We start from the raw sequence: 23,698 nt of genomic DNA, 5'->3' as shown, positions 1-23,698 counted from the left end.
CTGAGACCAGGCTAGAAACGGGTTTTTCCTGTTTTGACCTTACTAAAAGATATGCCTTATTTTTGATGTATATATCTAATACAATAGGCCTTTGTGGATGGAGGTCTTTTGTGTATTGGGATGTGTTTAGTATGGAAGTGTCATTGTGTGGGATTTATAAGGTTGCTAGTGGAAACCTCCAATTAGGCATGGTGAGCTTGATAGCAGTAAGTGCTAAGGAAGTTGTGTGATGAAGTGTCATGTCTGCTCTGGCCAAAGGCCCAGCAGGGGGCCGTTACTGTGTGGCTTTTTGTCCAGAGTGAATTTCATAGATAAGCGTCAATTTTGTTAACCTTGAAATGCATGTAAATCTGTGTTTGTGTAAATAGGATACATCCTGATGCTAAAAATAGCCGTGTCTGAAATGTATAAAAGGCACTAGCTTGTATTTGAAACTTGTTCTTCTGATTTTCATCTGACCTGATCACACTAGTACCTTCAAGCCACAACAGACAGGGTGGCATAGGCGGTCCATCCTGTCACAAGCACCTCTGTCTGATATAAATGCGTGGCCCAAAATCACAGAAAAAAAAAGCTTAAAAGAAAACGCAATCTATTAATAAAGGTGGCAGGTGGGCACGTACAACCCAATATCTACACCGCCCACATTTTCACGCCATAGGCAGCGCAGTTTCCCTAAGGCAAGCACCAAATTATTTAATGTCATTTTATTCAGCAATATGATACTGCTCTGTTACTGTTACCCACTGAATGCATTTTTATGTGTCATCTTTCACACTACTTAGACTGGTATCTGCTTTGAAACTGGAAGCAATAAATGTAATTTCTTGTTGTTGGTAAGTATTATTATTCTAGGTAGAATTGAAGGGACGATGGACGTTCACTGTGTACATAGACGTACTCTGTTATGAGCTTGAAACTCACGTATCCTTGTTACACATGAGAGAGTTATCTATACAGTTCTCTTTCCCTGAGTATTTTATGCATAATACGGCTCTTGTCATGCTTGTTTGTTCATTGCATTAACGCCAACAAAAAGGAAGTGGGATCCATGCATTAGGCTGACCCTCTTAGTGACACCCGACATGTCTGAGCCTTAACACTCAGCCCATTAGCGTCTGCATAAAATGTACCTGCCTTGTTTATAGAGCTGCTTCCATTTATTGTGTTGTCAATGAAGCTTATTTGATGTACAAACAAATGAGGGGAAATATATGCAGATAGGAGAAGTGTCTAATTATATAATAAGTTCATGATATTGATTCAAACCAAGAAGAGCCTGCAAAACCACATTGAAAGGATAGCTCTTGCCAAAATATTTTTTTCCCTTCTCCATGGGTTAAAGGGGAACTCCAGTTTCAGTCCAATATATCATCCAGCAGGGAAGGACTGGTTAATTTTAGAGATGCTCACTGACCCCCTGTGTACTAGTTTTGGTTTTGGATCTGCATTAGCTTCGTGTTTTGATTTTGGTTTTGGCAAAACCGCCCTCATGTGTTTTGGTTTTGGTTTTGGCAAAACCGCCCTCATGTGTTCTGGTTTTGGTTTTGGATTTTTTTAAAAAAATCCTAAAATATGCTAAAATCGCATAATTTTGCTCTTTTTTTGTTCCTACATTGTTATAAACCTCAATAACACTGATTGCAAGTCATTTGCAGTCAATTATGATCACCTCACAGATCACAATATTATTTTCATACACTTTCGGACAAATACTGCAGCGACCTGGCTGGATGGTAAGCGACAGAGCAATGACACAAACACAGGACAGTTCCTAGGACACATTGGCACACAGCAGTGGCAGAAAAGAAAAATGGGGGTTTGCCAAATCTCCCACCCACTGTTATGTTGGAGCTTAAAAAGGAATCCAAAAATCGCGAGATCCGAGGACATCACAATGACATTTTGCCTCGTTTTCAAATCCGAAAAAACACGCTCAGTCGGTACTCAGATCTGCGTAGTTCGGGTACATTCAGTTCTCGAGAAACCGAGCCTGATCATCTCTAGTTAATTTTAGGGTGAGACTCGGCTCAACAGCCTATTAGGAACATTTTAAAGAAAAAAAAAAATGCAGATGGGGGCCAGCCCGCTCCCCATCTCAGCCAGCCCCTTTCTTCCGTGGAAGCTTGTACATGATTATTGGATTCAGCAGCAATTAAGCTAAGTTCTGTTTAGTGGAAATGACGGTATCAATGCAGTAAGTCTGTTGTTTTTCAGGGCAACGAAAGTAAACAAATCTGCCTAGAATAGTGATGGGCAGCAGACAGCCCTACGGCCGAATATGGCCCCCAACCCTTCACTACTTTATTGTCAGATTTGTAAGATTTAGTTAAATTGCCTGCTGGTGTGTTATTACAGATAGGTGTCTCTTGCTTTGATTAACTGTTTTATTTTATTAATAAGATTAAAGGTAATATGAGGGCCTTTCGAAGGTTACAGCGTTGCACCATGTGGCCCCCAAACTGTATCTCCAAGTTTGCCCCTTGCTGGCCTGGAAGATAGTATTCCCTGTATGTAGTGATCTCCCTAACCCCTTCCCCTCAGTCTGTTCTCCAGGCTGTTTTGCCTGTAGAATTCTGAAAATGAGCAGACGGACTTGCACTAGTTGTCAGCCTCACTTCCACTGCTGATTCTGAGTTATCCTCTAAGAAAAATACGTCTTGCCTATGCGCACAGTGTAATTCTACTTTTTGAACTGGTCATCTAAAATAAATAACACTGAGGTATTCAAAATGAACTCCAAATAGATTTAAGCTAACTGCTTTGTATAGGCAGAATTTAAATTCTGTAATTACCCTTCCATTCCTCTTTATGACTGTCCAGTGTCGACAGTAGGATTTGTAGAGGGGGGGTTTCCACACCACGCCGCCAGTGGGCGTGACCAGCATGCATGGGGGCGTGGCTATAATTTTAGACAGTGCTTGGCTGCTCTCCAGCTCTTCCTATCCCCATAGTATACATGGGCAATGCTGCGTACACTACTGTTAGGTGCACGCAACTCCCTTTTCAAGCAGAGCCGTGTGAAGCATGGGCAGGGTCCAGCCGCCTCAATTATACAGTGCCCCAGGCTTGGAGGGGGGTTTACAGGCACTAGGAAACCCCCCTCGGGTTTGCCTATGCCCTCGAGGAAACCCCAAAGTGATTCATGCTACCACCATCGCTCTTCACAATGCTGTGTTTCATTACCATCTCACAGTAGGGGGAGATGCATGATGACACTATTTCTACATACTATCAACATATCTGTCCCCGGCAGCGGGACTGTGGGCGCATGGTCCTGTAATGATGGGGGTGTGAATATGCATGTCATGATGGGGGCCCCCATTGGACTGCCCATTTGATACCTTCCTTCCCCCAACAAACATGTCCTTGGTCAGGCCAGCAGGACAGAGCTCTAAAATCGGGACTCTCCTGCTTTCTTACCATCCCTTGGACATTATTCCTTACCTTATTGATATTACTGGTAACAAACACGCCAATGATATTGATTGTTCTTTTTAATATATTACGAGTCAGAAAGCTTTAAATTACTTGGTCAGGTTCAAGTCAAGCAGTAAAACGTATAATGTGCCTTCAGTTTTCCATTGCGAACCAATGTTCCTCTGAACTCCTAAAAAAATATTGACATGTCTTTTGTCTTTCATTCAGGGTCAACGAAGAATAATCGGAAAGAAAAGAGAAGTGCGTTATGGGTATAATCTACGGGACAGCATTTACGTGTTGGAATTGTTATTAGCCTGCTGTTTTGCTTTTGTTCTTGGATTTGGGATCAAGGACTGTTGAATTAACGTTACCAAAAATGAAGAAGGACTTATGTTTGCGTGGGATTCTTCTATGCCTGGGCATTGCATACTGTAGTCACATCACAACAGCCAGAAGAAGCAGTAAACTGCGGCAATCATATCACGGACACCATGAAAAGGGCAAGGAAGGACAAGTCTTACATAGGTCTAAGAGGGGATGGGTATGGAATCAATTTTTCGTAATAGAGGAATATACTGGACCAGATCCTGTGCTCGTTGGACGGGTAAGAACTTGGCATTTATTTATTAAGGTATTTCAGGTTGCTACTGACACATTAGCAAAGGATTCTGGGAGTGTGGGGGCTTGGCATTTGTCCTATGACAATGGCTGGGTGATGTCATGTTATGGAGTCCATATGGGGGAGTTTATGAAAATGATGCACAAAAGAGTTGTAACCCATAATCGCCAATCAGATGTTTGCTTACAGTACCAGAAAACTCCTTTATGGGGCTGGATTACAGTACCTTTTTCCCGTTCACCAGTTTTCATAAATATGTTCTGGGTTATGTGATAGCCATTTGGGATGCTTAGGCAAACAGCTGTATGTGAAGTCACAGCAATACATTTTGTATGAAAAGCTAAAGTTCTTTTTCCAACAGATTACTTTGGCAATAATGTAAAGCAACTTGGCATTGTACTATGACCATAACAAAATGAAGACTAATGGCATATATGTTTGTAAATATACTCAAACTCATTTGGATAATTGTCTGAAAGAAATAGTTAAAAATGATGAGCTCATCTACAGCCTTTTTTATTGTAGTGTATTATTACCTTTAGACCTCTAGGTGTCACTGTTCTGCCAAATAGAATCTGTGTTATTGCATGCAGGGTTAATGATGTTATTTTGCTTTCACCGTATCGAGCGTCAGCCTGATAGCAGCTGTAGACACTGATCATGGTCATTACCAATAAATAATATAACAATAATTATCATGATGATTTGCAAACATGTTTAGTTGATATTGCTTTGTCCATGTGTTGTGCCGATACTCATCTTTCATATATTCAATTTAGAGTTTTATTCAAATGGATATCCTTTCTTTCCTCTCTGTTGTATGTATGGATTTCCAATACATCCCTAATAATTTCAGTGGTGCTGAGCAGCAGTGTGGAAAAGTGTTGGAGGTCATGATAGAGCAAATCAAAATTATATTAAGTAGTATGTTTCTGCATATTGGAGGTATAGTCCTTTTTTGAATTCTCTTTTCTCTTTCCGTTGTGGAGAACACCACCAGTCATGTTTTTCTGGCCCCTATATAATTGCGCCCCCTCTGGTTATAATTGTGTGTTTTGTGCGTTGTAGTAATTGTGGCTTAGTACAGTGAGCTTGTGTTTGACTTGGATCCAAAGGTCTTACGAGATGGGAGTACATGTCTATGGACGTAGATGTAAAGCAACAACAAGTGATTGTTTACCACGTATCTTAAAGTCATACTTGTCCAGTTTTCAAAGATCCGGGAGGAGAGGTCAAGTGACAGGATGTGGTGACATTGAAATAACCAAAAATTTCATTGTAGGGGTGGGGCTTAATGATGCACAATCCTGTCATTCCGGAAGAGTAGGCAAGTAGGCTTACACTACACCCTTGTTTACATGAAGTGGGGGCATCCATGTTGTTCCCTAAACCAATAGTCATGTGAATGCAGCCTGTCGATTCACTAGGAACCAGTGACATCACCGTAACTACAGAAGTGGAAGCCGCTCAATCAATTTAAAGGCTATAGCAGGTGCTTGAAAGGGTGGGGTTCTCCTGAAAGGAACAAACACACATAATTTACCCCCAGCACACTGCTGTAGCCAGCAAAAGACCTGCCATTTCTACTGTAGATAAAAAAGCAAAAGTCTTAGTTGCACACATTTGCAAATGTATGTTAAAGCCACCCACCACTCCAAGGCACTTTTGCTAATAGGGTGATCCTAACTCTAAACAGTGAGAGTCCCATATATTTGGGCCATACATATGTGTTTTTAAATTGAGAGCTAACTTACCAAAGAGGTACCCCAGAAGCCTCCAAACAGCAATTCAGCGCCAGTACCCCCTCTCAGCTACTGACACCAACATGCCTCTCAGACAAATATAGAATTGGAGGCTGCTCAATCAATTTATAGGCTATAGCAGGTGCTTGAAAGGTTGGGAGTATCCTGAAAGGAACAAACACACAGAGAGATCCCCCAGCACACTGGTATAGCCAGCAACAGATCTGCCATTTCTACTGTAGATAAAAATGCAAAAGTCTTAGTTGCACACATTTACAAATGTTTGTTAAAGCCACTCGCCACCGTAATTCCCAACAATCAACTGCAATCTACACAAACCCCACCCAGAACCTCCCAAAACACCCACTTTTGTGTGAAACCCCACCCATTTTCACACAAGTCCCACCCCCTTTGAGGTCAGTCGTGTCAAAATCAGTAGAGACGGGAGGTATAGAAATCACTGAGACAAATTCTCTTTGTGATGTCACTGATTCATACTAAATGAACAGACTGCCTCTTCAAAATGGCTCCTTCCTCTGTGTTTGTTGTGCACAATTAATATATCTGAACTTTTCAATTTATCTCTTGAAACAAAAATGCAGTTCTGATCTTTTTTTCCCCCATTTGCTCTTCCTCGAATTTTAATGAATATAATACCACTCACAGCTCTGCTCATGTATGGTGGTCTTGTGCTTCTATCGACCTCTACTGGAAAGAAATTTTCACATTATTAATCGTCGTATTGGGCCTCTACATTCAATCAGACCCATGAATAACCCTTTTAGAACTTTTCACTGATAAGGATCCATTCCACTTATATCATGTTGCTTGTCATATTTGGATAGCGGTGAGGTTGACTGTGGCTCATTTCACGCTGCTACCCAGAAGTAGTCCACAGACGCATCTACTCTGTCCTCACCCAGGAACGCCCTCATTTCGCCCAACTCTAAACACATGCGCAAATTGAGTGACAAAGACCAACGCTGTTTCTGTGGCGTTCGCCAACAATTTTGTGCTTTTATAAATGACGTCTGCATTATAATTCCAAATCGTTGAAATAGACAGAAAAATGTTGACTTGAAATTTTATTGTTCTATCGTTGATAATGGACAAGTGCCACCTATAGATGAAAACAATCATGATGTTATCTTAAAGCGAATCTTCATTCCCAATGTCCAAATGATGACTAGGTCAAGGGCCTTTTTCATTCATGTCTATGTTCGTTTTAAATCTATGTTGTGAGTAATTTTTATTGGCTCTAAATTTACTTCTTTTTTCTCCTTATATTTGAGACAATTCAGTTTTACTTGATAATATTCTTTATAAAGTTACATCGTGATTAATATTTATCACTTGTAAGATGATTTGACAGTAAATATAGCATATTGTTTGCTAGCCTTCCTCATCTGGATAACAATGAATGTGGTTTTCTAGATCAGAGGTGGGGACATTACAGCTACAGAAATATTCATCTATATTCAGAGGCAAATGCAGGATTTGTTGAGAGGGGTTTCCATGCCACGCCGCCAGTGGGTGTGGCCAGAATGCTTTGGGGCGTGGCTATAATTTTAGACAGTGCTTGGCTGCTCTCCGACTCTTCCTATCCCCATCATTTACATGGGCAATGCTGCGTGCACTACTGTTAGGGACACACAGCTCTCCCTTTTTGAGTAGAGCCGTGTGAAGCGGGACATACCTCCCAACTGTCCCTACAATCAGGACAAAGTCCTGACTGAGTGTGTCAGAACAGTTGACAGACTGTCCTGCTCTCTCCTACCTGTTCTTGCTGCTTTCAATACTTGTTAGGGAGAGATGGCTGTGAACAGTGCAGACAGAAACGATCTGCACACAAGCTGCAAAGTGGCTGGTCCCGGAGGGGGTTTACAGGCACTTGGAAACCCCCCCCCCCCTCGGTTTCCCTATGATATTCATCTACATTCATCTAGCAGAAATGTATCTATAATGATATTTTGGTCAAGTGGATAGTCAACCATTTATGAGACGACCTTTGTTTGGCTCGGGGAATAGTTAAAGGATTATAATATCTATGGTACATTACTATACATATGATATATCATACCTCTCACCCATACTGCCGTTAGCGTTATCGTCGCTGAGAGCAATGATCATGGGTTACAGAACCTATGAGCTGCTCACGATGGACCCTACATCTTGTTAGTGCTTTTCAAGCAATATTTAGTCCATAACTTTCCTGATAAACTACATTTAACCACGCTAGAAATCTGCCCTCTATTTAGGATCTCTTTCACCTGCCTTAATTAACAGTGGTCTGACTCCTGATTAGCTTAGTATTCAATTTTATTCGTTTCAGAGAATACCGTTGACAGCCAGACAGCTAAATGTATGTCAATTAAACTGCTTTCCACCGGTAAGGGAGTCTACCCACTTAACTGTTTTAGTCTAATTTGCTGGCATCTGCTGAAACATGCCAAAAATTCATGTGAATGCTTTTCACACATTTGGCAGTCATTTACCGGAATTAATAAAATGTTTATTTTAAGTCTACTAAATGGAAGTAGAGAGGATGACATAGACAATCTTCGTAGCTATTCATAGGCAAACCGAGGGGGCGGGGGGTTCCTAGTGCCTGGAAACCCCCCTCCAAGCCTGGGGCACTGTATAATTGAGGTAGTTGGACCCTGCTCCCGCTTCACACAGCTCTGCTTAAAAAGGGAGAGCTGCGTGCACCTAACAGTAGTGCACGTAGCATTGCCCATGTATATTATGGGGATAGGAAGAGTTGGAGAGAAGCCAAGCACTGTCTAAAATTATAGCCATGCCCTCATGCATGCTGATCACGCCCACTGGCGGCGTGGTGTGGAAACCCCCCTCTACAAATCCTGTTTTGCCCCTGCTTTTTAGCTAGACATGTTTCTCAAAATATCTGTAGCATTAAAAACTCATTAAGGGCTGCACAGTGCAGGATTGCTTAGTTCTGTACCGGGTGTGTCTAGATGGTATACCCAACGCGTTTCCAGCTACACGTCTACTCTCAAAAGCTAGTAGTGCATCTAGGTTTGCAGTGAGATGGGAAGATCTGAAGAGGCTCTTTGTGAAAAGTGTGCTCATCACCCTTCTACCACTTAAGCCCTCTCTGCTTGGTTAAGCTTCATTATGGTTTAAATTAATTATGAATTATGGCAAACGTTGCCCCAATGGTAGGTAGGATTGACTTTGAAAAGAATGTCTTGACTCTAGTAGCAGTGGATGACCCTGTGTATGATAATGTTGCACATTTTTTGTGTTGACCTTGAAAATATTTGAATAATAATGAATAATTATTTATATAGTGTTTCTTCCAATGGGACTCAAAGCATTTTACATTGTCTCAGAGGGTGTGGGTACAGTGATTAGCATTACTGCTGGTGTCATGAGATCAACTCCTGACTAGAGCCTTATCTGTGTGGAGTTTGTATGTTCTCCCCGTGTTTGCTTGAGTTTCCTCCGGGTGCTCCAGTTTCCTCCCACACTCTAAAAACATAATAGTAGGTTAATTGGCAGCAGACAATATTAAGCTTAATGTGTATGTGTGGATGTTAGGGAATTTAGACTGTAAGTTCCAATGTGGCAGTGATTCATTTGAATGACAAATATTCTCTGTACAGCGCTGCGGAATGGGTGGCGTTATATAAATAAATGATGATGATGATATCTGGTAGCTCAACAAGTTGTTTGTATTGCCCTACCTTCTCCATAACTGTTATTTATAAAATAGTTTTAATAGGAAAAACAAAGTTAAAATAGTGTTTTATAAAAACAAACAATAAAAATTATACACAGAAACATATAAACAACATTATATACATGTCGTATTTTTTTCATTAACTTAAATTAATAAACTTTCTGTTTGTTTGTTTTTTTCAACAGAAAGGAAAATAAGGGGAAAAGTACAGCATTAAAAAAGTGCTTTATTCCAAAAATGTTATGCTTAGCTGTTGCTAATTTTTGGAGAAAAACATGGAGTGTATAGAGGCAAAAAGACTAGGGGCTAGATTTACTAAAGTGCGGGTTTGAAAAAGTGGAGATGTTGCCTATAGCAACCAATCAGATTGTAGCTGTTATTTATTTAGTACATTCTGCAAAATGACAGCTAGTACCTGATTGGTTGCTATAGGCAACATCTCCACTTTTTCAAACCCGCACTTTAGTAAATATACCCCTAGGATTTTGACAGTTGATAATTAATATGTTATCTCCTCTCTTATTGAACTCTATAGGGATAGTGGAAAACATCAGAAATTGGATCATCGCCAGCGAAAACATGGTGGTCACCTTATCAGTATATAAGGAGGAGCTAAAACAAGCTCCAATGCAGATTAAATGCCCTGTTTTGCTGGCAAAGGGACTTTTAAGCCTTTGATAAATTATGCCCCTAATCTGCAAACAGACATTTATAACATTACATGACAAAGTTTAGTTTTGAAAACTAACGCTAGAATCGTCAATATATATTGAAACTTCTAGAGCACTTCAAAATATATATTTATGTTTAATAGCAGCATTAGCGAGTGAAGTTTTTCAAAGACGTTAATACAGGACAGAGCAATTGAAAACAAAGGGGTAGATTTATCCAACCTTCTAACAAGAAAAAGTAGAGGTTTTACCATAGTAACCAATCAGATTATAGCTACCTGATTGGTTGCTATTGGCAACACTTCAACTTTTCCACTTTAGAATGTTTGATAACTCTACCCCGTAATGTGCACGTGTTGATTTTTGTGCTTGTATAAATAATACATGTATTTGCAATACAACGCCTTGCACAATCCTCCACCGTGTCAGTATAAATAGATTGCACTGTTTATACAATGTTCAGCCGTTCCAAACCGCTTTACATCTGAGTTTTCATTGTTTTGTTGCTTATTCTCAGCTGGAGATCAGTAAAATGTTCATCAGCAAAATGATTTCCGGCCAGTAAATGTTTATATGCGATATAAATGGCTTTTATAAGCAAAAATATCTTGCATGCAGTAAAATGGGCTTGTTGAAACATAATTTTTCTCGGTCTCATGTTGTACTGTTTTTAAGGGGAGGCTCTATCAAAACTTTGGATGGGCGATAGTTGAATTCCTGTTAATCGCAACCCAGGAAAAGTTCAGATTTTTAGTGGATCAATCCGAGTTTTTTACGGTTTCGGGTGTAGTATGAATTTACGATGCTGTAAACACCGACAGTGTTCACAGCTACATGATTATTTATTACGGTACTGAATACAGCGACATGTAAAAAATACCTACTTACCTCTAAACAGACACAGATCTGATGTGAGGAGAGGGCGGCACTTCCAAATGACCTCACTTGCAACCGCGAGTTGGATTTTTTTTTTAAAGCGGCAACGCACGGACCCATTTCATGAAGGATAATGTTAATTGTATTCCTAATCCTAACTCGCAGCCTAACCCTAACCCTACCCCGCTGCCTAACCCTAGCCAGTAACGTAAAGGTAGTACTTACATCATACTTGCCAACTTTTCCTTGTTGGCTTCAGGGAAATCCCGGGAGAGGTGTGCGTGCAGGGGCAGGGCTTGATGAATCGCATCATTTTGACCCCGCCCCTAAACTTTTGGGCTACGATGACGCAATATTGTGTCATTAAGCCCTGCCCCCCGTCACTTATCTATTTCAGGGGCGAGAACCGGGAGGTTGCCCTGCTCTCCCCCGCCCTATGGGAGTCTCCCGGTCATTCCTGGAGAGTAGGCAACTATTTGTTATAGAAAAGCAGCTAATGAATCTCTAGAGACTGAAGTGTCTTTTATATTTCTGTCTCCATTACTGAAGTCATGTTGTCTTACCTGTCAGTCTTTCATTAAATCTTGGTCTCCATGAAAATGGCCTCCTCCATAGGCATCATTACATGGACATAGGACACAATTTCTGAACAGTGTCATCATGCCACAGATGGCGAAGCCAACCACCTCTTGTACTGGCTCAGCATCAGGGAGAATGCCAGACTCTTCAGGGAGTGAGGGAGATCACTCCTATTTCAGGGAGTTGGCAAATATGACTTACATACAATCACTGTCGGTGTTTACAGTATCGTAAATACCATTACCACCATTTCTTTCCTGCATCAAAAGTGGCAAGGATTTATTGGTGGTGTAATTTAGTTAATCCAGTTTTGCAGTTTTGTCCCCTAGTTATGCAGGAACTGACCATGTTCATATTCGCCAAATGTCCCTGAATTCCAGGTGCAGTTCCAAGTTATCACCATGAAAACTATTCCTCCTGCTTATGAGATATATTCACTTACAAAGTACAAAAGTGCAATTCTACAGTAGTTTACATCAACCAATTAGACTCTTGCTTTCATTGCCTAACTAGCACTGGATCAAATAAAGCTAAGTGTTCATTGGTTGCTATGGGTATTTAACCCACAATAAGATGATATTCTAACTATATAATATAAGCTAGTAACGACTGAGCTTTGTCCAGTTGGCACCATGTGCTGTCATGCCTGGGTTTAAATGCCCCTGAAAAAGATATTTAAACTGGAGCTTTTAAAGTACAGTTTATTTAAAGCCTCTGAGGCACCCCCACCCCCCCTTCATTTCCTCCCAAAAATAACCTAACACAGCTGCAAGAACCTGTGACATTCCTCCCGACATTATCAGCAGTTAGGACAAACGTCCTAGAACGGTGGGACAGTCGTCCAGAATCGTGACTGTCCCGTGTAAATCAAGAAAGTTTGGGGTTAGAGAAGGGAGTCATTAGAACCAATAGAGGCCTTATGTAGGCTGGATGGACAGCAGCTAAGATAACATTAGGCGGTATTTGGAAACAAAACAGAAAATAAATCACCCTGTGATTGGCCAGTTTCACACTCTACAGCAGTGATGGCCAAGGGCCACATGTGGTCCTTCGTACCTTCACCTGTGGCCCTCAGCTCCTTTCTGCTTTATTTTCAGATTTGTTTGTTATAGCTTGTAACACTTACTTATTTTAAATACCTGCTATGTTATTACAGGTAGGTGAATATTGGGACGGGGCTAATGAGCTGATTGCACCATTAGGCCCCACCCTCTGCAATTCAGTGCAGTGAATTTCTGCATTTTATATTAGGGGCAGAGCTGTGGTGATGCGATGGATTGCCTGCTTCCGAATTTCAGGAGCCTTCCGGAGATTCTGGGAGAGTGGACAAGTATGTTACAGTGTGACATTCCTCCTGGCAGAAGTAGAGCATACATGCCAACTTGGTGACATTATCGCGTCACCATAGCTCCATCCCCACTGTAAAAATTGAACGGAGGGGGTGGGGCTTAATGACGTGATTAAGCCCCACCCCCTCCATTCATTGCCGTGAATTTCGGCAAATGTGGGAGCTTTGCATATTCTTCTGGGAGTCTGAGAGGACTTCCCAGGAATTCCGGGAGAGTAGACAAGTATGAAGTAGAGTTGACGTCAATACCACGATTCCAAGTGCTAAAGGTTTATTATGAAATAAAGGTGATACATGGTCAATGTTTCAGGAACACCCCAATCATCAAACCATCACAGAATAGGTGTAAAAACAGAGGTTTAACTGTACAGGCTGGCAACAAACCCCCGCTGCCATCAAAAAGCATCTAATGAACAGTCCATGAGGACGGTTTTTCATATTCCCGAAACGTAACCGAAATATACAAATACCAGTGTAATTATATTCTATCTACATAATATTCTGCCAACATATTCCAACAGTACAAACATCTAGTGAATTAAATGAATGAATGAACCATCCCTTCATAGCTGTAAGATAAATCTTTTTTTTCCAATCAAAATGACTTCAGTTCATGGCATGTAAAGGGACAGACAAATAATCATTGATGGAACAGAAAAGAAGCCATTAAAAGTTACTGAACCCCATTTAGTTTCAATCTGACATTCATCCCATATGGTGGCACAGAATACAGGCTTTGTATCCATAGCGCTTTACTCCGCTGTAGCTTTCTTCCTGACATCAGGGAGTGACTATTGGTTAGATGCTGATGAGAATTGTAGGGCGTTGTTGAGATATTACGTTTTTTTAGGCTTGGTACAACTTTATGCTTCTAAATGAATGTTTTGAGGCAGAAATGCTAACCACTCTGCAACATGAAGGCACAGTGGCTATCGTATCTGAGTCAATGCAATGGGTCATGAATTCAATTCCGACCAGGGCACTATCTGCAGGCAGTCCAATAACATACTTATAAGGGAATTGATTTTTGACAAGAAGGAACCTAGTGTGTGTGTGTGTCTGGTAAGGAAGCTCAAATGGGGAATCGGACTGATGTGAATTAGCACTTCTGCCTCACAGCACTGGGGTCATGAGTTCAATTCCCGACCATGGCCTTATCTGTGTAGAGTTTGTATGTTCTCACCGTGTTTGTGTGAGTTTCCTCCGGGTGCTCCGGTTTCCTCCCACACTCCAAAAAACATACTTTTATGTTAATTGGCTGCTATCAAAAAAATGACCCTAGTCTCTCTGTTTGTCTGTTTCTGTGTATATTAGGGAATTTAGACTGTAAACCCCAATGGGGCAGGGACTGATGTGAGTGAGTTTTCTGTACAGCGCTGCGGAATCAGTGGCGCTATATAAATAAATGGTGATGATGATGATACATAATGTCTGGAATGGGTTACATGATAATTGGCAAGTTGGCCTCCAGGAGATGAGGTGGGCGTGTGGGGGGGCTCTGCAAATTGCTTCATTTGGCTCCAGTTGCTAAACTTACATCACAATTCTTAAACTATTACAGTAAGGGGCGGGCATAAGGTGTGAATAACATCCTAAACCCCGCCCCCATCATTTAAGTAATGAAGTGACCCAAAAATTCAGGCGTCTCCCGGACATTCCGGGAGATTAGGCAACTGTGGGTTACATGACGTGTTTGCAACTTACACCATGTAATGAAATAATCCTAAAAGCTGCTTGCATTCGAATATTTATGTAGTAATGATCTGCTGCAGATATATGTAAATTGTTTGATTGATATGTAATAATAATGTGCTGATTATAACGTTCACCGGATTCCCCCTCATGACCCGTTTTATTCATATGTTTGTGTCTTGTTATAGCTTCACTCAGACGTCGACTCCGGTGACGGGAAGATTAAGTACATACTCTCAGGGGAAGGTGCTGGGACCATTTTTGTAATCGATGACAAATCAGGAAACATTCACGCAACCAAGACCTTGGACCGGGAAGAGAGAGCCCAGTACACGCTAACGGCACAGGCGGTCGACCGGGAAACAAATAAACCACTAGAGCCACCTTCGGAATTTATCGTGAAAGTCCAGGATATAAACGATAATCCGCCAGAATTCTTGAATGAGAACTATCATGCGAATGTGCCAGAGATGTCCAGTGTGGGTAGGTCTATTTCCAAAATCACTACACTAGTGGATAAATAGTCTATTTGTAAGAAAATGTATTATTATTATTAATTTTTATTTATAGGGCGCCACAAAGTGTCCGTAGCGCCGTACACGGACAAACAATAGTAAAGTACAAGGTGAAACAGCACAGTACAAGTAACAGTAAGCACTATAACCCTGGGAGCTCAAAGCACAGCTAGAAAGAGAGGGTGAGGGGTAGTCAGGACAGGCTGGTAACCTGAGCCCAAAATGGTGGGCTCGGATGGCAGGTTAAGAACCACTGAGAGGAACAGAGAGAAGCGAGAGGAGTCGGAGGGCAGAAGGTCCAAGAGTAGATGGGCTGAGTAGCTGGAGAGCGAAGTTAAAAGTGGTGGAAACAGGAGGAGAGATGGCCCTGCTCAAAGGAGCGTACAATCTAAAGGGAGGGGTAGACAGACAGAGACACAAGGGTGAAACGGAGACAGAGTTGAGGAGGGGGGGAGAAAGGAAGAGAGGGAGAGGTAGCCGACAGGTGGGTGGTTAAGCAGGTGACTGGAAGGCTTTTAAGAAAAGATGGGTTTTTAATGTCCGTTTGAAACTGGACAGATTAGGGGATGTTCTGATGGAGCGGGGGAGCTTGTTCCAATAAAGATGGCCGACGCTCGAAAAGTCTTGGATACGTGCGTGAGAACAGGTAATCAGAGGGGAAGAGAGGCGACGATCATTGGTCGATCGCAGTGGACGGGATGGAGTATGAATAGAGGTGAATGTACCTGAAAAATATCCTTAAAACTTTCTACTTAGGAAAAAAAATATACTAGCACGACCCAATTTTGACATCACAGCCTTTGCATTAATAAATAATATAATAAAGGTTATTTATCTTGAATAGAAAATGAAAGGGGGAACAATGCACAAAAGCTGAAGTTGAATGGTTGGCTTGCAGTCTCATAGGTAACAGAAACGATCTTCATGGATTTTTCAGTGGTATGACCAGCACACTGAAACACAAGCCTGGCGTTTAAACAAAATGTCAATGGGAAGTTAGGGGTTTAGGGGTATTTTAATCGCATTCTTCGAATATGAAATCTATGTTTTCGTTTGTCTTCGTTGCTTTTATTTAAAGGGGTGGATTTATCAAACATTCTAAAAAGGGAAAGTGGAATTGTTGCCCATAGCAACCAATCAGATTCTAGCTATCATTTTTTAGAATGTACTAAATAATTTATAGCTAGAATCTGGTTGCTATGGGCAACACTTCCACTTTTCCTTTTTAGAATGTTTGATAAATCTGCACCAAAATCTTTAAAAAAAAACAAAACACACAACACGTTGGGCTAGATTTACTAAGCTGCGTGTTTGAAAAAGTGGGGATGTTGCCTATAGCAACCAATCAGATTCTAGCTATCATTTTGTAGAAGGTACTAAATAAATGAAAGCTAGAATCTGATTGGTTGCTATAGGCAACATCTCCACTTTTTCAAACCCGCAGCTTAGTAAATCTAGCCCTTTGACTTCAGAAACTACATCACGGATTTATGTATGACAGTCCTGAAGTATTTGGACTATAATTGCATTTAACCATTTTCCCACAGAACTGTAAAAAGTAGTCATATAACCCATTTAAGAAGAGCGTGTTTTGTGGAGTTCAGACCAACAGCGGCCATTTGCAGCAATCTTTTACAAACCACCTAAAAAAGAGAGACGTGTAACCATAACATGAACTGAGTACAGAAAATAGATGTTTATGGGTTTTGGGCTCCTGTTACATAATTACTAGTATTACTTTATGATCTTAAACGCTCAGCTACATTTTGAACTAATTACAGCTTACATTGTAATACAATTGCCAGCACTTGCATTGATTTTTCCAAGAGAGACAATGGTCTTAATCACTATCAGGCATGTTTAAGCTCACGGGTGCCAAGTGCTTAGGGAAGGTGTATAACTGTAATTAGTTACTAAAGAGGATGATATATAAATATATATATATATATATATATATATATATATATATATATATATATATATATATATAGTTCTGAAAAGCCTATCAACACTAATTAAACTGCTTCATACTGTTAAAGGAATCGTTGTTAAGGATAATGAGATGCTTTCTATATACCTTATAGGTACGTCAGTGATTCAGGTCACAGCGTCAGATGCAGATGACCCCACATATGGTAACAGTGCCCGTCTCGTCTACAGCATTCTTGAAGGACAACCATATTTCTCAGTGGAAGCACAAACAGGTAAAGAAACACTTATATCTATATTAATAGACTATGTGAATCACTTCCATGCTGCAGTCATTTTACTACAGTTAAAATAATTAAGTACCAAACCGGAAGCATTTGCAGATTCTTAGGGGAAGATTTAGCAAACATTCTAATAAGAAAAAGTGGAGGTATTGTCCAGAGCAACCAATCAGATTGTAGCTACCATTTTCTAGAATGTGTTCGATAAATGATAGCTAGAATCTGATTGGTTGCTGTAGGCAACACCTTCACTTTTTTTAAATATGTGTGTGTGAGGGGGGGGGGGGGGGGCGGGGGGCTTCCACAATAATTAGGTATAATAACAATAATATATTACACATAACAGTAAGATGGATGATCAATAAACAAGTACCAGGGGAATGATTGAACTCGCTTACACCATGAGCTTCTCCAAGTTACCAATATTTACATTGACAGCCTTGTTTAGGAAAACCTTTTATTCCATTATAACATTTTTCAGGTTAAATAACCCTTAAATACTGTTCAATGCATGTTGTAGAAATGTGTGATAGTCAACAGGTTTTATTGCATAGGTGCAATTAAAGCATTAATGAACGGATGTAACCAATTGGAGCTCTAGGCAGGGAGGCACTTTTGGGGCTCCCCACCTCCTCAGATCATATCCCCTCTGTGCCTCTATGTGCGATTGTGCCAGTACCTCATCCTCATACTGACTCTACTAAATAACTCAGGTCTTACGGCCAGCTACTTTCCACAAACCCCTCCCCCTCCTTGCACAGTCCTACCTTATGATACAGACAACCATATCCTGCAAATTAACACAGAACCCACATTGATGATCGAACCCATTGCGCAGCCCTCCCCTATTGCACATATCTTCATTGTGCATTCTCCTTGGCACTGATTTACACAGCCCCCGAACCGGAGGAAGACAAATTGCACTAATCAAGCTGAGTTTAGAATGGGAAAGGAGCACAAATTAAAACACAAAGGTGGCTGGGTGGGGTTAAACTGTATTAAGAAAAGTGATTAGGTGCTGTTGGTATCAGCTTTGCATATACTTGCCCACTCCGGGTAGGTCTCCTGGAATGACTGGGAAACTCTAGAATTCTGGGTAGGTCTCCTGGAATGTCTGGGAAACTCTAGAATTCTGGGTAGGTCTCCTGGAATGTCTGGGAAACTCCAGAATTCTGGGTAGGTCTCCTGGAATGTCTGGGAAACTTCCAAATTCCAGGTAGGTCTCCTGGAATGTCTGGGAAACATCCGAATTCCGGGTAGGTCTCCTGGAATGTCTGGGAAACATTCGAATTCCGGGTAGGTCAGCTGGAATGTCTGGGAAACATCCGAATTCCCGGTAGGTCTCCTGGAATGTCTGGGAAACTCCTGAATTCCAGGTAGGTCTCCTGGAATGTCTGGGAAACTCCCGAATTCCGGGTAGGTCTCCTGGAATGTCTGGGAAACTCCAGAATTCCGGGTAGGTCCCCTGGAATGTCTGGGAAACTCCAGAATTCTGGGTAGGTCTCCTGGAATGTCTGGGGAACATCCGAATTCCAGGTAGGTCTCCTGGAATGTCTGGGAAACATCCGAATTCCGGGTAGGTCTCCTGGAATGTCTGGGAAACTCCTGAATTCCAGGTAGGTCTCCTGGAATGTCTGGGAAACTCCCGAATTCCGGGTAGGTCTCCTGGAATGTCTGGGAAACTCTAGAATTCTGGGTAGGTCTCCTGAAATGTCTGGGAAACTCCAGAATTCTGGGTAGGTCTCCTGGAATGTCTGGGAAACTTCCGAATTCTGGGTAGGTCTCCTGGGATGTCTGGGAAACATCCGAATTCCAGGTAGGTCTCCTGGAATGTCTGGGAAACTCCTGAATTCTGGGTAGGTCTCCTGGAATGTCTGGGAAACATCCGAATTCCGGGTAGGTCTCCTGGAATGTCTGGGAAACTGCTGAATTCCAGGTAGGTCTCCTGGAATGTCTGGGAAACTCCCGAATTCCGGGTAGGTCTCCTGGAATGTCTGGGAAACTCCCAAATTCTGGGTAGGTTTCCCAGATTCTTGGGAGAACAGACAAGTCTCCGGCATCCTTCCCGTCGCGGCTGTCAAAATTACGATTTTGTCACGGTGGCGGGGCCAAAATGACAAGAACTGCCCCCTCCCGTCTTCCCACCACACCCCCTCCCTAGGATCTCCCGGATGCCAGCTACATAATGTTGGCAACTATGCCTTAGGATAGGGCGTTGCTAGGCTGGATTCACATAATCTACAGACACGTAACGTTTGGCCCCAAAAACTTCACCTCACTACACTTCCCCACTCTACACTAGATACACATCATCCTACCTCCCAAAATGTGAGTATCCAGATCAGGAGCAGAGGTGTGGCCATGTCGCAATGGGAGCAGGATCACATCACAATGGAGAACTACATGATATTTTAGCAGACCTCGTCACACAGGGCGTTAAGCCCTCATTAAAAGCTGTGTGTGCTGAAAGCTCTGCCCTTTTCCAGCTGTGACAAAACGCTGTAAAAATTAGGCATGTGGGCTTGTGAATCAGGAAGCAGGACAAGTGCTCGTCTGACACTACCTAAATACGCAGAGATTAACTTTGAAATATTTCTTACTCTGCTCTAGTGGAAAGTAAGGTTTACAAAAATAAAGATCCATTTCAGAACTATTTGGCACTCGTTCTTCTCTGTAAACTAACATAAACAACCAGTCTTATCTAAGCCATTCTATTATTTTTACATTATATACTAATTGCAATAAAGCCCAGCTTTTGTAGCTATTGAACAAAAGTACTGTAATTCACTGTGTTGGTGGATTAGTCTTGTGTGTATTCTTATCCCTGGTTACCATGGTGATCTAAGAACCAAATAATAGTGGCGGTCAACATACGGTTTTCAAATTCACTTATTATTATGTTACTCTGTTATGTACAGGTCCCAAATTAAAAATCTGATTTTTATTTGGGCAATTTTGTTTTGTCCAGAATGATTTCTGATTAAGAAAACAATGTAGTTTTGCAGAATAAGCCTGTTGAAAATATACAAATACGTATTTTTAAAATGATTTTGTGTACAGTATTTGCTCTGAGCGATCTAAGCAAGAAACAAAAACTTAATCCAATGGTTCAGTTCAGTGAATTATATTGAAATTGAGTTGTCAAAAGAAGATGTTTTAAGGTTAGAAAAAGTGTTTATAAATTAGTTGTTCCATTTATCAAATAATAATCTACAAGCGACAATGATTGTTTATTTCACGTGAATCTAGTCATGTGACATGTGACATACAAAACAATGGTTGTCAGTCAATGTTGTGGTCAAGACAGAAGAGGTCTTGCAAAGTGTGTTCACCGAAATGATAATAACCATCTTAATTAATGTTTATATCATTAACCCAGGAATCATTAGAACGGCTCTTCCAAACATGGACAGGGAAGCCAAGGAGCAATACCACGTTGTGATCCAAGCGAAAGACATGGGAGGGCACATGGGAGGACTCTCAGGGACAACCAAAGTGACAATAACTCTGACAGACGTCAATGACAACCCACCAAAGTTCCCCCAAAGTGAGTGGTTCTTTTTAGATATAGCGTAATTGATATATGCATCATTGACAGCCACATTGCCATCCACAATATGGCCGCCGGCAGCGTTGTGCAAGCCCAACGGCAGCCATTTTGTGAAGTTTTACCTCAGCAAAGTGAAAGCGTTTCCATAAAATGGCTGACAGACCTGAGATATACAAAATGCTTGGTTTTACGGATGTCTGTGAAGATGTATTGCAGACCGTGTTTAATATCTGAAATGTATATACACAGGTGCGTACCCCATGTCAGTGTCCGAAGCATCCGTTCCAGGAGACGAGGTTGGACGACTAAAAGCCAAAGATCCCGACTTGGAAGAAAACGCCTCAATAAAGTACCGTATTCTTGATGGAGATGGGGCTGAAATATTTGAAATCACAACGGATTATCAAACTCAGGAGGGAGTTGTGAAACTTAGAAAGGTGAACGAATATAAAACATTACACCAAATAAACCAGTAACTAAATCTAGTTAGGCTCTCTGTGCTGGTTACATTATGTGGCATCCCCATTGTTTAGTATATATGGGTGGGGTACGCGTTCTCTGTGCGGAATATTGTCCGATTGGCGCAGGATCCTGACCGCAAATGAGTCTGACTACTAAGGTGTCCGTCAAGATATTTTAACGTCAGTGCGACTTCGGTGGTAATCGTAAAAACGATTACCACCGATCCCTTTATGCATTGGGAGAGACCCTAACCTTATCTCCCAATAATAAATCGACTCCTATGTACTTCTTGCCTCAGTGATGTCACTCGTTCCTAAATAATTGCATGAATATTGTCTAGATAACAAAATGGTCGCCACCACTTTGTGCATGTGCTGGGTGCACTTCACGGGTTTAAATAACATCTTGCGAATATCACAAATGGACTGTAGCTAATTTCAACCAGTAAGATGTTAAATTTTATTACTCAAACACATTTATCCTCATTGTACCCAGTGGTCATGTGTCTATATGGTTATAATCCATGTTACCTTACTGTAAACTGTGTTAACAACATACTTTAGCTGTGCAACCTACTGTGCTGTGTATTACGTCTTACTTTCTATTGCTGTAGACGGTGGATTATGAAACAAAGAAGTTCTACAGTATGAAGGTGGAGGCCGCTAACGTCCACATAGATTCCCGATTCCTCAGTAGAGGACCTTTCAAGGACACTGCCACTGTGAAGATCTCAATAGAAGATGCGGATGAGCCGCCAATATTTCTGGAACCAAGTTACACTTTAGAAGTGTATGAGAATGCGCCACCGGACACCATAGTCGGAAGAGTTCACGCTAAAGACCCCGATGCAGCCGGCACTGCTATAAGGTGGGGATCCTCTTATTTCTTTGCCCCACCCCCAGTATTTCAAATGTTTTTAAGTGAAATAGTTTACTATGTGAAATATGTCTGTAATTAGATGTGTACAAATCAAAGAGATTGTATTAAAATTTTCAGAGATTACCGTCCTAGTGCAGATGTGAGATTGGCAGCACTGTGGCGTAGTGGTTAGCACTTCTGCCTTACAGCACTGGGGTCATGAGTTCAATTCCCGACCATGGCCATATCTGTGAGGAGTTTGTATGTCATCCCCGTGTTTGCGTGGGTTACCTCCTGGTGCTCCGGTTTCCTCCCACATTCCATAAATATACTGATAGGTTAATTGGCTGCTAACAAAATTAACCCTAGTCTTTTTCTGTGTGTGTGTGTGTTAGGGAATTTAGACTGTAAGCCCCAATGGGGCAGGGACTGATGTGAGTGAGTTCTCTGTACAGCCCTGCGGAATTAGTGGCGCTATATAAATAAATGGTGATGATGATGATTACTGTCCTAGTACAGATGTGATGTAGAGGAGAAAACCATCTGTAAAACACAGACATGACTATTGTTAATACAGTGAAAAGCTGCCATAGATTATATCATTAGGTCAATGGACCCTTGGTAATAATTATATTTATATAGGTATTGGGGGTGGAACATGGCGTTGCTGGAATCGACAGTGAAATTGGGATGAGGGTCTTTACTACCCATGGTCTGGACCTGAACATGATTAGGAGTAGGGCCTTGTGAGGGTGACCCCGTATTATCGTGCCCCCATAACCTCCGAGATTTGTAGCAGCCGCATCCCCTGCAGTGTTGGTAGTTCCGCCACTGATAAGTAAAATAGAAATCACCAAGGATTCCCAGACCAAATACCATACAAGATCACAGTCTAAGAGGGTAACAAGCTCACCGGTGACTTCTTATATCCCCATAGTTTACAGTAGAGGTTATATCAGCACTAATATTACATAAGTATTTCTAATTAATAGCTTAAGTCGGCGGTTCCCAAACTGTGCGCCGCGGCTCCCTGGGGTGCCGCGGCGCTGTCACAGGGGTGCCGCGATTGCCCTAGAAAAAAAACAAGAAAAAAAAACAAAAAAAAAATTACCCATCATCCAGCGTCGGATCCTCCTCCTCACTGACTGCCGGGCGTGACGTCATCATGTCCGGCAGCCTCAGTGAGGAGCTGCAGCAGAGAAGACGTCAGGGAAGAAGGTAAGTAAAGGAAGTGAAGGAGGGCACTGAGAGACAGGCTGAAGGGGGACAGAAAGACACTGAAGGGAGACACAGACAGGCTGAAGGGGACAGAGAGGCACTGAAGGGAGACACAGACAGGCTGAAGGGGACAGAGAGGCACTGAAGGGAGACACAGATAGGCTGAAGGGGACAGAGAGGCACTGAAGGGAGACACAGACAGGCTGGAGGGGACAGAGAGACGCTGAAGGGA

General features: G+C 41.7%; 1 protein-coding gene across 1 annotated transcript in view; it reads left to right on the top strand.

The window, feature by feature from the left end:
* The window catches only part of CDH11 (cadherin 11), a 98,765-nt gene that overhangs the window by 58,271 nt on the left and 16,796 nt on the right, over positions 1-23,698 (top strand). The window contains exons 2-7 of the mRNA XM_075189001.1: positions 3,649-4,027; positions 14,842-15,136; positions 17,253-17,372; positions 20,758-20,925; positions 21,178-21,365; positions 22,004-22,257. Of these exons, the coding sequence (XP_075045102.1) occupies positions 3,800-4,027; positions 14,842-15,136; positions 17,253-17,372; positions 20,758-20,925; positions 21,178-21,365; positions 22,004-22,257 (1,253 nt within the window). The 5' untranslated portion in view covers positions 3,649-3,799. The remainder of the gene's footprint in view (positions 1-3,648; positions 4,028-14,841; positions 15,137-17,252; positions 17,373-20,757; positions 20,926-21,177; positions 21,366-22,003; positions 22,258-23,698) is intronic.

The sequence above is a fragment of the Mixophyes fleayi genome, chromosome 10, assembly GCF_038048845.1.
Source record: "Mixophyes fleayi isolate aMixFle1 chromosome 10, aMixFle1.hap1, whole genome shotgun sequence".
Taxonomy (NCBI): domain Eukaryota; kingdom Metazoa; phylum Chordata; class Amphibia; order Anura; family Limnodynastidae; genus Mixophyes; species Mixophyes fleayi.
Note: the sequence above shows the minus strand (reverse complement) of the source record. Positions and strands in the feature narration are given on the sequence as shown.